This window comes from Hippocampus comes, unplaced genomic scaffold (genome assembly GCF_001891065.2).
Source record: "Hippocampus comes isolate QL1 unplaced genomic scaffold, H_comes_QL1_v1.1 scaffold249, whole genome shotgun sequence".
Taxonomy (NCBI): domain Eukaryota; kingdom Metazoa; phylum Chordata; class Actinopteri; order Syngnathiformes; family Syngnathidae; genus Hippocampus; species Hippocampus comes.
The window spans coordinates 240,002-252,252 of NW_017805035.1; the positions used below are offsets into that span (position 1 = coordinate 240,002).

At 43.0% G+C, this 12,251-nt stretch overlaps 1 protein-coding gene across 2 annotated transcripts; it reads right to left on the bottom strand.

The window, feature by feature from the left end:
* Nucleotides 1-56: 56 nt before the first annotated feature.
* sh3bp5b (SH3-domain binding protein 5b (BTK-associated)) lies at nucleotides 57-9,646 on the bottom strand. Of its 2 annotated transcripts, XM_019863750.1 has the most exons (10): nucleotides 9,357-9,646; nucleotides 7,533-7,595; nucleotides 6,366-6,494; nucleotides 2,361-2,525; nucleotides 2,158-2,288; nucleotides 1,501-1,543; nucleotides 1,187-1,412; nucleotides 910-928; nucleotides 581-876; nucleotides 57-464 (listed from the first exon to the last, which is right to left on the bottom strand). In XM_019863750.1, the coding sequence occupies exons 1-10, from the start codon at nucleotides 9,420-9,422 to the stop codon at nucleotides 238-240; spliced, it is 1,365 nt and encodes a 454-aa protein (XP_019719309.1). In that variant the 5' UTR covers nucleotides 9,423-9,646; the 3' UTR covers nucleotides 57-237. The 2 variants fall into 2 exon arrangements, with proteins under 2 accessions (XP_019719309.1, XP_019719308.1); XM_019863749.1 differs by having other exon boundaries at nucleotides 581-928.
* Nucleotides 9,647-12,251: the final 2,605 nt, after the last annotated feature.

The window sequence follows — 12,251 nt, forward strand, 5'->3', positions numbered from 1 at the left end:
AACTAAGGTTAGGGTTTTAAATTAAGGTTTTAGACTAGGATTAAGGTTTCAAAGTCGGGTTTTAAACAGTGCAACATTTATTTAACATTCCCTCACATGACACCTTCACGACATTTGCTGTCACCTTCCATCTTCGAGGACTAAATCAACAAAGACGCTAAAAAGGATGTTTTTATTTTTTTTTAAGTACATTTTTGTTTCTATCAGAGTCGATCCAAATGTTCTTGTGGTGGTTCCTCACAGCCCTTTGACCACCACTGCCTTCTGGGTAAAGTGGTCCGTGTTTTTGGCGTCGCTGCGTTGGCGTCGCAGGTTGAGGAAGCTGAAGCGAGCCTCCAGGTTGAAGCTCCTCTTGGTGGCAGCCATCGCACTGCTGCTGTTGTTGTTCTGGTTGTTGTTGTTGTTGTTGATGATGAGGGCCGGCCCGTTGTCCAGCGTCACCTCGGCGCCTTCCGCTCTCTCACCTGAGACGCAAGAGGTAACACTTGTCACTCGTCAAAAGTCAAGAAAATGGAATCTGTCCCAAAATATGAAGAAACCTAAAACAGATGAAGACTTTCTCCATCCACCAGTCACTCACCTCTCTCCAGGTCACACTCGGGCGACGACGCCCCGCTGCATTCGCTTCGCGGGCCGAGCACGGGCGAAATGAGGCCAAAGTCCGACAGGGAGACGGAGTTGCGCAGCTCCAGGCTGCAAGGCCTGGAGGGAGGCGGAGAGGAGGAGGAAGAGGAGCAGGATGGAGTTGGTGAGGGACAGGCGGAGGAGGAGGAGGCGCAAGACGAAGACGTGGAGTTGGCGAAGGAGCACGGCGACTGGAGCTCCTGAGGGCTGCTGGGTGACGACCTGAGACGACAACTGGAGGAGTTTTCGTCGGACGCCACGCTGCTGCCGTTGTACCCCTCGTCGTCAAAACACACCGACATCACTGTGGGGAGTTGATTGGCGGAAGAGAAAAGAAATATTGAAATACTTGCCATTTTCCTTCTCCTTTCAAATTTAACGGATCTCAAACAAAAGTGTGGCCACGAGTGGCGTTCCTCTCAAAATAAGCAAGAGGCAAAAAATAACCAAGTCATAAAAATAAAATAGAATAAACAAATCAAAAGTGCGGGACCATAAATCTGGAACTCGCGATGTTGCCAAATTTGAGGCACGAGCAATAGTAACGTCTTCTTCATCTTACTGGAAATTCCATCGGAGTCCATCTTGATGCCGGACGACGGCTCCCCGCCGCCGCCAAGGCATTCGCCCTCTGCGCCTACGCCCCGCTCCCGCGGGCCCATGACGGAGCTGCGCCGCCGCTCGTGGATCTCGACCGAGATGGCCTCCAGGTTCCCGAGGGCCGCTTTGTACTCGGCCTTGGCCTGCGACAGCTTGGCCTGATGCTCGTCCACCATCATCTTCAGGTTCTGCGCAGTGGAATAAAAAAAAATAATAAATAATCATTAACATCCAAAATGGAGGATTGATTTTGAATTCAAAGAAACTGTTGCATACCTCTAGCTGCAGGTAGAACTTGGCCTTCATTTCAAAGTAGGGCCTGTGGAAAAGGAGAAGACATCAGAGGAGGAAAATACAGAGGGAGCGATTCAAACATTTTTTTGTAGCGATGAAAATGAGTCAAAGTCAATTGATCAATGATGTCACTGATATTTTGTCAGGACTTTATCGCGGTTGGACCATTTTCCCCGCCACAGACTGGCTTTCACATCATTTCGACAGACTCGCAGAAAAAGAACTGAGTCAATCATATACCAAAACAAAGGCTAACAATGAGTAATTAATCATGTAAGCGTCATCAAAGCAAAAAAAAAATAATAAAAAAAATAAAGCCAAAAGTTGACGGTTCATGACAGAAATGTCAGGAGGTATTTAATTTTTTTTTTTTTCATAGAGAAGTGAAGATGTAGAGATGAAGGATAAATGTTCCTTTCTCCCAGCCGCACGTGAACGCACCTTCATTTGAAACAATGAACGTGAAACCACGGTATAGAAAATTCAATTAAAAAAAGAAATGCTGTGTCGCTGACAATAGATGAACATGAAGGGGAAATTTGAAGACTGCCAGTGAAAATTCAGAATAAATCTATTCAGAAATTCGATGCCCCCCCCCCACCCCCACCCCAAAACGGAATCGTTTTCCTTGTTTCTTACTTTGACTTATTAATGGTGCGTTTGAGTTTCTTCTCCAGCTGCTTCATGCGAGCGACGGCCTGGGCGTGCTTGGCCGCCGTCTCCTTGTGGGCCACCTCGCTTCGGACCTTCTCGTGCTCCGCCTCCATCACCTGCGAGCGCCAAATGCAGCTCATCAGCACACTGGCCGCACAAAATCGTGTCGCGGAGGCTTGAATGCTGACCTTCTGCGTGGCGTGGTTGAGCATCTCCTGCCAGGCCGAGTCAAACTGCCGGCGGTCCTCCTCTCGGAGGCGCTGCTCGGCCAGCGAGATGGTCTCTTTGGCGGCGCGAAGGACCTCGGAGGCTCGCTGGAAGTCCTGCGTGGCCTTCTGGGCCTCCAGCTGGGCCTGAAGCAGGCAGACGGGACATGTTTCACGCCGGATACAAACTGCTTTTGAAAGACGGTATTTTTGAATGCCACTTCTACCATTCTGGAGTCAAAATGAACAGATTAAAAAAAAATTGACCGTTGATTCAGTTCTACATCTGCCGAAACGCTGACATCATCACATGCTCGCGCTAACTCAATTCGTATCGCTCGTTAACGTGTTGGGCGGCGCAGCGTGACGCCGATAATCGCCGCCTTGTTGTTGCGGTCATGTGGCTGGAAGGCGACAGACACCCGCCGCCGTCGTCTGCGCAGGGCAGTCATCCAGCTAAAGCAAACGCTGACGTCTCAAAAAACATGTTGCGGCAAAGTCAGCTGCGCTCAGATTTTTGCGTGACCGTGATGTTGTTGAATGTTTGGGCGCCAGCAAATTTGACCGCTTCGTAAATCAGATTTTTCCGTGCGGAAATAAGACAAACAATTTTAGCTAAGGCTAGCAACGCAACGTGACAAGGGATGATTGCTTTTCTTCTTGGTACCGGTTTGCCCTCACAGACATGCTCGCTTCAGACCATACATTTAGTTTTCAGAAATAGCAAAAGAATCCGTGTGTGTGCTTGAAGGGCTGTTTATCTTCAGCCAGAAATCAGTCAACAATTCAAAATAGAATAATAAACACAATCAAGATTTTCAGCAAGTATTAAAAAAACAAACAAACGAATACCGATTTGATCATAAGATGGACCAATCTATTGTAACAATGTATTTATTTACTGTGCAGTCAATCAACCTCGACTTTTCTTTTCATTTCCCCTCTTGAAAAAAAATTTGGGGGGGGGGGGATTGTTTTGAGTTGTACATGTTAGAGGTCAAAATGGTGGAAAATATTTTGAGATCATTTATCTTGGACTTATTTTTTCTTTTCTTTTTAATATGCATCACAAAAACCTGGCATTTGAACAAGGGTGTGCAGACTTTTATGTCCACAGTCCATGTGATATTCTATCCCAGGCCCGTGTAAAAGGTAGCGGCAGTAAAAATAATGACTGTACTCTTGCGTGGAAATTGTGTAAAACAAATTGTCATTGACTTAAGTTGTCATGCAAACACACACAGACACACCCACCCAAAAAAACAAAAAAATAGGTCAAGGAGAATAACAAAAGAAAGAAGTGGGATGCGTTTTTTATAGCGGTGAAAGCAGCTAGCTCGGCACTTCGCTGCAGAATTAAACGCTGGGAACTTTCACTCGTTAGCTTTGCCGCTGACCTAAATGAGTCCAGCTCACATCTTTGCCTTTTCTCCCAGCATGCATCACACCTATATCACACTGCTAACCTCACAGTTTGTGTGTGTTCACCGTCGTGACAATTTACGCTTCAGCACGGTAATCGCTATTAGATGGCTCAAACTAATTTTGTTTTTTTTAATTATTTTAATCATTAAGAATTAAAAAGCAACTCCACAAGATTTGGACCAAACATCTCATTCTGAAGACATTTTGCTGATATGCAAAACTACAATTCAGATTTTTTTTCTTCTTCCTGGCTGAAATGAGGTCAAACGGGTTTGTTTCCGAACGACGGCGCCACGTGCCGTTATCTCCGTCCGCACAAGCACCGTTTCTTATCGCACCGACAGCGATGGAAGATGACAGAAGCGGAAAAAATTAGACGGCGAAGCATTGAACTGTAATTTGTAAGTGGAGCGGAGACAAGGGGGCCTTACTGCTGCGGCAGAGATATTTTTATCTGCCGCAAACTGCATCAGGGAGGCGTGTCGAATGGTGTCAAGGCTCGTTTGCGTGATGCCATGCGGACGATCAAAGACATCAGACCAAAACAAAAAAAAAACGTGTGATTTTTAGCCAAACACCAGACACGCAAAAAAAAAAAACCCACTTCGGCGACCACAAGGACTTTATTGTCATTGCGATGAGCTTCACTTGACTTTCACGAGACGCGCAATAAATCTCCAAGCCTTCTGGAGGGTCATCACAAGGTCAGTGCCTGGCGACGCGTTCTGTCGAGTCGCAATTCGAGTGATCGTGCTGAATTCGCTGACGATTTCTCATAGACCTGAACGCAGCATTGAAGGCGGAAAGCGACAGTTAACGTCCTCATTGAGTCCAAATAATGCGACGAAACAGGGACACTCTTCGAAGGTAGTCAGCCACCTTGTGAAACAGTGACAGTGAAATGTTGTTCGCCAGCACTTTTTCAACGACTTTGGTCTGAATGTACTTTGCAAGGGCAGGTGGCGGCAACCATAAAAATGTCAGCAGGAAGAACAAAAAAAACAGACGTATAAAACAAGAAAGTTACAAATAGACGATTAAATTGACAGCACAATTATGCGGTGGACTTTTTCATGTCTGGTTTTAAAAAAGTCGAATTAAAAAAAAAAAATGTGTACAGTGCTACCGCTACTTATGAACGTCTCTTCATTTTTTCATCATGTCTGGTTTTAGAAAAGTCGAATTTTTTAAAAAAAGTCTACAGTGCTACCGCTACTTATGAACGTCTCTTCATACGAAATTTTCAAGTTACGAAACGCCTGAACAGGAAAAATATTGCCTCGTTACAAAAGAAATTTCAAGATACGAAAGGTAAAAATATAGCGCGGGCTGCTACTTGCAGCTCCGAGTTTCCTGAACCCAACATGCTTCTAGCTGCTCTGCCATTGGCTACTCCCGAGCATCATCCTGGCTTCCCATTGGCTAAGAGGGAGAGCTTATGCGTGTCTATGCAGCGTCCTCGTCATTCGCCTCTCGAACCATGACGCGTTCCCATAGTTTGACTTCAATGTCAATCACCCAGAAAAAGTGTTCACGGGTCGGCCGATCGCTCACTGTGCTGATGTTTGCCTTGGACATTTTCGAAGGATTGTTAAAAGCCGACAACAGCAAACGTCCTTGGATCAGTTCATGACAAAACGCCAGGCAAAAACCGCTTCTGAGAGAGAACATGAGGGCAAAAACTGAGTTTAAAGTTAAATGACCATTTTTTTTTTTATTCTTTATTTTTTACATTATGCACAACTCTCATTTATTGTGCAAGAAACTAATTGTAACGTGTATTTGTTCCAGATTTTGATGCATTTTTATGCTTTATGAAACATTTATGTCTGAACTTTGTGGGGGGGCTTAGAACGGATTAGGGCATTTACATGGAAAACGCGTCTCGACTTACAAAAGTTTCTAGTTCAGAAATCTCTTCCAGACCCAATTAATTTCCTCAGAAGTACCACTGTACTATGTTTAATTCCGCTAGCCCATCAAAGACATTTTGCAATATATGTTAGCCTTTAGCTAGAGCCCTTTGGGTCATCGAAATTACGGGTTTTTGTTGACACATTTTTGTGCTTATACAGATCACTCATGTTTTATTCTTTTTGTTTTAGCTGCCAGATTCAAAAAGGAAATTTAAACTAGGAGGTGTCCCTTCACGCTTGCCATACTGTCGGTGTCCTGAGCCAGAGGCTGAATAATGCAAGCTACCACAGTGCAGTCGCCAAATAAAACGACGACTACTTTTTACACATGGGTGACTAAATAACGGCTTGAGGCGAAGGAAACATGTCCCCCTCCCTCATAAGCAGCAATTTGCAGAAGTACACATAAGTACCGGAACTAAAATATGTGGTTCTGTTTCATTTGTGATAGCGAGGTGGTTTTTTTTTTTTTGTTTTGTTTTTTTTTTACAGTATACACGCAATCTCAAAAAAACACAACCTGCAATGAGGAAGAAGGAATCAACTACCTACCGTGTACTTTCCAGTTTTAAACTAACTTCTGCATTTCATAAGACTTTCAACTTTTTGATTCAAAGAAGAACAAAAAGGAATCCTAATAACCGACCTGCCGGGCCAGACGCCGAGCCTCCCAATACGGCTTGGATTCGTCCACTGACTTCCCGATCTTGTTGAGCAGCTCGTCCAACTTGACGGTGGCCTCCACCAGCACCGAGCGGAACTTCTGACGGGCGTCCTGACACAAGCAAACAAGTTACTTCAGTGGTTCTCAAAAGTGTGGCGTACGTACGATGAGTGTCTCAAGCACTCCCTCTGGTGGTATGCGAAAGCATCGCTGAAATAAATTGCTATCCACGTGAGAATGATTCAAACTTTCTTTCTTCCGGTCACCAGATATGCGTTCTCATTTCAAACTTTGTTTACCAACATTTTTTGAGGTGCAATCCAATTTTTTTGAACCATTATTCATGTAAACCCCCGCCCCCCTCCCCATATGTAATTATTTGGCAAATTTCTCCATTGTGAGACAAATAAAGGTTTTTCTTCTTCTTCTAACATGCTCTTAATGTTGGTTGATTAGGTAATGCGAGTCGAGCAGATAGTGATCACGTCTCTTGCTGACTTCACCAAGACTTCATTTGGTAATAAAAGTGGACTTTCACCTCTTTTATAATATGGCTGACCTACAAGCATATAAACTTGAAACGTGGTACGAATTGTATTCTCCCGCCGTCCTTGCAAATTCATTTCATCTTGCAAAAGACATGAGAGCAAAGCGACATTCACATATTCAGGTTTTCGAAAATTCAAGCCACGGGCGCACGTAATCATTTCCGTAACTGTGAAAAGTCGAATTGTGTTGACCAACGGTTAACAAATAACTTTTGGGGAGAACCTCTGCTTTCCAGTTCTGCTTCATTTGTTATTTTCACGAGCCGTTACTGTACACTGAAAAATAGACTTTGTGTTGCAAGGTCAAGCTAAGTGGATTTTAATTCAAGAATTTGGGCACAGATTTGTCGAATCACGGTGGAGGGGATTGTCCTGGTGCTGAATGAGAAACAACTGAAAAGTGAATTTTTTAATTTTTTTTCTTCGAAGCATGTTGAGCACTTGAGTCTTGCTTGAGTTTGATGCTGCGGCACATCCATAGAGTGCTTAGAAATCTCATTGCGCGTTGTACGTGGCTCGCTGCGTGCCACCTCACTCACCTCCAGCGCCGTCTCGCGTCGGAAGAGTGCTTAGAAATCTCGTTGCGCGCCACCTCACTCACCTCCAGCGCCGTCTCGCGTCGGTTGATGTCGTCCGATGACTGGTTGAGTCGCTCCAGCTCGCCCTGCGAGACATGACGGACACCAACGTGACAAATCTTCATCTCTCTACTTTGAATCAGAATGACCGTGTTCCTTTATTTTACGGTTTTCCAGTCCGCCACATTTTTTTTAATTTTTTTTTTTTTTGCTGGCGAATGGATTTGTTTTGTTTCTATTATAGGAAGCGTTGACGCGTGAAGTGGATTTCGAGCTGCATCGCAGATCAAAGTGTGTTACACTGTGAAGGGTTTTTGCAGATCGTGTTTGTCCGTTGCGGATGACAAAGCATTAAATGTTCGAGGGCTGAGACAGAAATGCGCAACCAGCAGGTGTGTTAGCGGTTCGTTCCTCTTTCAGCCACCACGCAGAGGAAGTTTTTCTGAACTTCCCCATTTTTTTTTTCTTTTCACAGAATTACATCGGAAACTAATTTTTTTGTTGCACCTGGTATGTCATGAGACGTGTGTGTATTCTGCCATCAAATTTATATGCTGAGAGTACAAAGTCAAACAGTTATTTGTGTCTGTAAAAAAAATTGGAAGCTTTCATTGGTCAGTTTTGATGTTTGGGTAAAATATTTCATACTTTGAAGTGCATATTTTCTGAGCAAATGGCTTTTTAATTCATGTTTCTTGGAATAAATCAACCCTGATGTGCTGTTAATCATCAATTTGCACTTTTACATATATTTTGGGGCAACATACTTTTGACTAAATTAAAACTTTTTAGAAAGAAGTTTGTAATAAGGGCTGAACAAGCTATCGTTTTGAGATCGAAATCGTGATCGTAGACAAAATTTCATGTTTTTTTTTTTAAGCTTTCCTAAAATCACCAATCAGAAGCAGTATACTACCCGAAGACAGGTCACATGGACCAATCAGCTCTTGAGCTGTTGAAAAAAAAAAGTGTGATGTTCAGTCTTTCTCTCACCCATCCCAGTTCTTGCTTTCCCTGGCTGGGGTCAGTTTTCACCCCTGATTTTGGCAAGACATTTGGTGAAGGTAGCAGTTGCCAGCCAATAAAACCACCCATGCCATTACACACCACTGCATGACGCTCTGAGTCTTGCTTGATCGAATCATTTTTCAAACCTGGAAAAAGGACTGCCTCATGTCACAGCTCTTCGGTGTCCTTGCATTATTAAGAGTCATAGCTTTTTTAAGTTTTTGGTGGTATGATGTAATTTTCTTTCGTGTTTGTAGATGTTGTGATGAAGCTAAATTGGAAGAAAAATGTCAATTCAATCCAAAGCAAATTTCAATCGTATTCTAAAATCGTTCAGCCCTACTTGTAATGGAATGCATCCAAACCCCCAAAAAATCGTAAAGATGATAGATTTTTCTTATTATATTGGAGAGAGAGAACAAAATCTCAAATACTGGATATGAATCCATGCATGTCGAACCACGACCACTATACCGAGCGATTTTTTTGTCATTTATTCACTTGCCTTCTTTTTTGCCCCAATTTTTATTCGAGTTTTATGTCCAATAGATTTTCATCCGAGTCACAGATTGAGAACCATTGTTTTAAATCATTCAGAATGTTCTCATTCACTGTCACATTAATAATACATAAGTATTCGAGTATTTTAGTGACACGTCAAGTGGATTTCTCCATTGGGTCGACAGCTATCATTCTATTGTCACCCAATATTAATTCGGGAATGACACAAAATGGATGACAAACATGTGTGCAAACGGCTTTAAGACGTCGTTGGACAACCGACAATGTATTTGACGTTTTAGATTAAAAGACGAAAGGAGAGCGTCGTCTGTGTCAACCTGGATGCGGGGGTCCACATCTTCATCCACAAAGTCCGCCTCGTCCTCACAGCGATGGGGCTCCATTGTTCGAAACCCAACCAAGAACCGGCCGACACGACGTCGTGAAAAGGTCAACAAGTCTGTCCGAAAAAACACATCCCGCTGGGTTTGTTTGTTTGTTTCTTCTCTGCGAACACGACGTCACCGAAGAAGATCGAAGCTGGCCTGGACCGTTCTCTCCGCTTCCTCCGCTCCGACCTCCTGAAACACTGTTCTTCAGTCTTCAAATCAATGAATCCTCTTTTGTGAGATTGTTGACCCGCCTTTTCCGCTTCTTCCTCGATTTGACAGCTCATTGGTGCCGTCAACCAGATGACGAGTTCCGGTATCGCTTTCTCATTTGCATACAGACCAAGCATTGACATGCTGATTGACGTCTTAAAGCCACAGTACACATTTAATACTGGACGCTTCGTGAGGCACGCACGCTATCGAATGAGATCCAATCCAAAAAAAAGTCTTTTCGACATTCATTTGACATTATTTTTCATTGTTGTTCATAACTATGGAAGCTTTTGCATTCAGTGGAGAAAAAAAACTTATTGGGAATACAATTTTGGACCTTTCTTAAAAAATATATTTGTATAGTTTCTGTTTGTCAATGTGATTTTTCTTCTGGTTTATGGAATCGTTTTCTTCTGTTTTAAGGTATATTTTTTTCAGTTCTTAAGAACATTTTTTCTGAATGACAGAAAAAAAAACATTCCCAAAAAAACATGACCTGGAAAAATGGATGCTACTTTTTCTCTCTTAAGTGGTCTTGAATCTTGTAATGCGATCACCTCACACGCCAAGCGGAGAATGACTCCCTATCAGGAGCACAGGGCGACCATTGCTGTTCTTTGGACTGGGCCAAAATGTACCATACACACAGACAATGCATACTGTACAATATTAGATGTACATTTTACTTCGCATGGGATTCTTGTTCTTAGAAATGCAAACAGACGACGCTTTGTCATGGCACAGCTGCATTTGTAGGGCATCTCATCCACTTGGAAGGACTCCGAAATATGGAACACAGTTACAGGGATTATCAACACTTCCATATCGCCCCCATTGGCAGCCATTACTGCTTGCGAAAGAGCTCGATCTAATTATCTGTGTGGAGTGGAGACGCTTTGGCATTTGCAAAATGTCAAAATGAGATTACGCGTGTGGGTTTGAACCATAACCATACACATGCATGCATGCACAAAGGAAAGCCGCTTGAGCATTTTATTCAATTTCGTAACCCTCCTTGCCCTCCACCAATTAAGCCAATTCAGCGTACTCGTAGAACGACCGGGTTGCAACAAAGTAATGTGTTCTGGTATGCCGGAGTTGTCCTACCAGGATGCAGAAATGTCATACAATAGTGAAAACAAATTTTACTCGTAAGACACAGTTGGTCGAATAGTCCATTTTAGTCATTCTACTCGTGGGCTGAATTGTACTAGTGCTTTAAAAGTACTAGTACACAAACCTTCAGCTGGATATCAAGGATGCTGCTTAGATGGCTTATCATAAATGCACGCGCGCGCACACACAAAGGATTGAAGAATGTCAAAGGACATTTGTCAAGAGGCCTAGTAACAAGATCTAAAAATACACACACCATTGTGACCCTTTACACAGTCAAAGGGAAGAGATATATCAAGTACTGTACATAACAAGGCTTACTTATGAAGGACACAAAGCAATATGCCTGAACACTGAACATGTTTATTATTGTGCTCGTGAATGAGTGATTGGTGAAAGACAAAACACATTTTCACGCTCAAAAAGAAACCCAAAATGGAGGCTGAACTTTTTTTGCACCATCTCTTGACACATCAAAGGCTAAAATAAAATAAATAAATAAATCAGTCTGGTTTCAAAGGCGAAGTCAAGTCCAAAATTGTCTGCAACGTGTTACTATGCACCCCCCACCTTTGTCTACTCTGATTAATATTGTGTTTGTGGAATAAAAATTCAGCAGCAAAATCCACCCGTTTTTATCCATCTCAGGGGCGGCCATTTTAATCAGAATACCGTGATTAGATTAGCAGGGCCTCTGCTGAAGACCAGCCTTGAGATTTGGGTGTTTATTTGAAGACACTTTGTAGTCCACACGCTAATGGTGGCATTAAATCTGCTCTGATTTCTGCATATCTATGTTAATCCATCTGACTGGGAACTAATCGTTTGGATATTTCACACTCTACTAACCTCATGAAAGACAACTTCTCTTTTCTATTTGGGGCATTTACATGATGAGCTACATAAGCTGAAAAAAAAAACGGACACCTTCAGTGCTCTTCCTACGGGTGGGGAATAACAGGATGTGTGCTTGTGGTAACGTGACTCACTCAGGAAAGCAGACAGGAAATGTCTCCACCTTGTTTGACTCCAAGATTGTGACACGGTGAAGGTGACCTGGGGGAAAAATTAAAACGAGGACAAGTTGAGTCAACTGCGTTCATCGCATCACGCTTGTTGAGCTGCCGTTGTTTGTTTGCTCAATAGTCACACCCTAATTTTGAGTCTGTGTGCGCTGTCATGTCATGCGGCCTGAATGTTGGTGTGTTGACTCTAGGGGAGTGATAAAACCTGTACGGATTTTTGGACCACCAACTAAATTTGTGGCTGTACATGTAGATATATTGATACAATGTTTGGAGAAAAAAAATGTTGTTAGATTTAGTTAAGATTGATGTCTAGCTGGGTTGATGTATGGATAGGTAGATAAGATAGCTGTATAGCTACATAGATTGACGTAGCGTCTCTCTAGCTAGTTAGCTAGATTGACAGTAGCTTGATGTATAGCTACGTAGATGGATCTATAGCTAGGTAGAAGAGGTATAGATACAGTCAATGTTGCCAAGGTGTTAG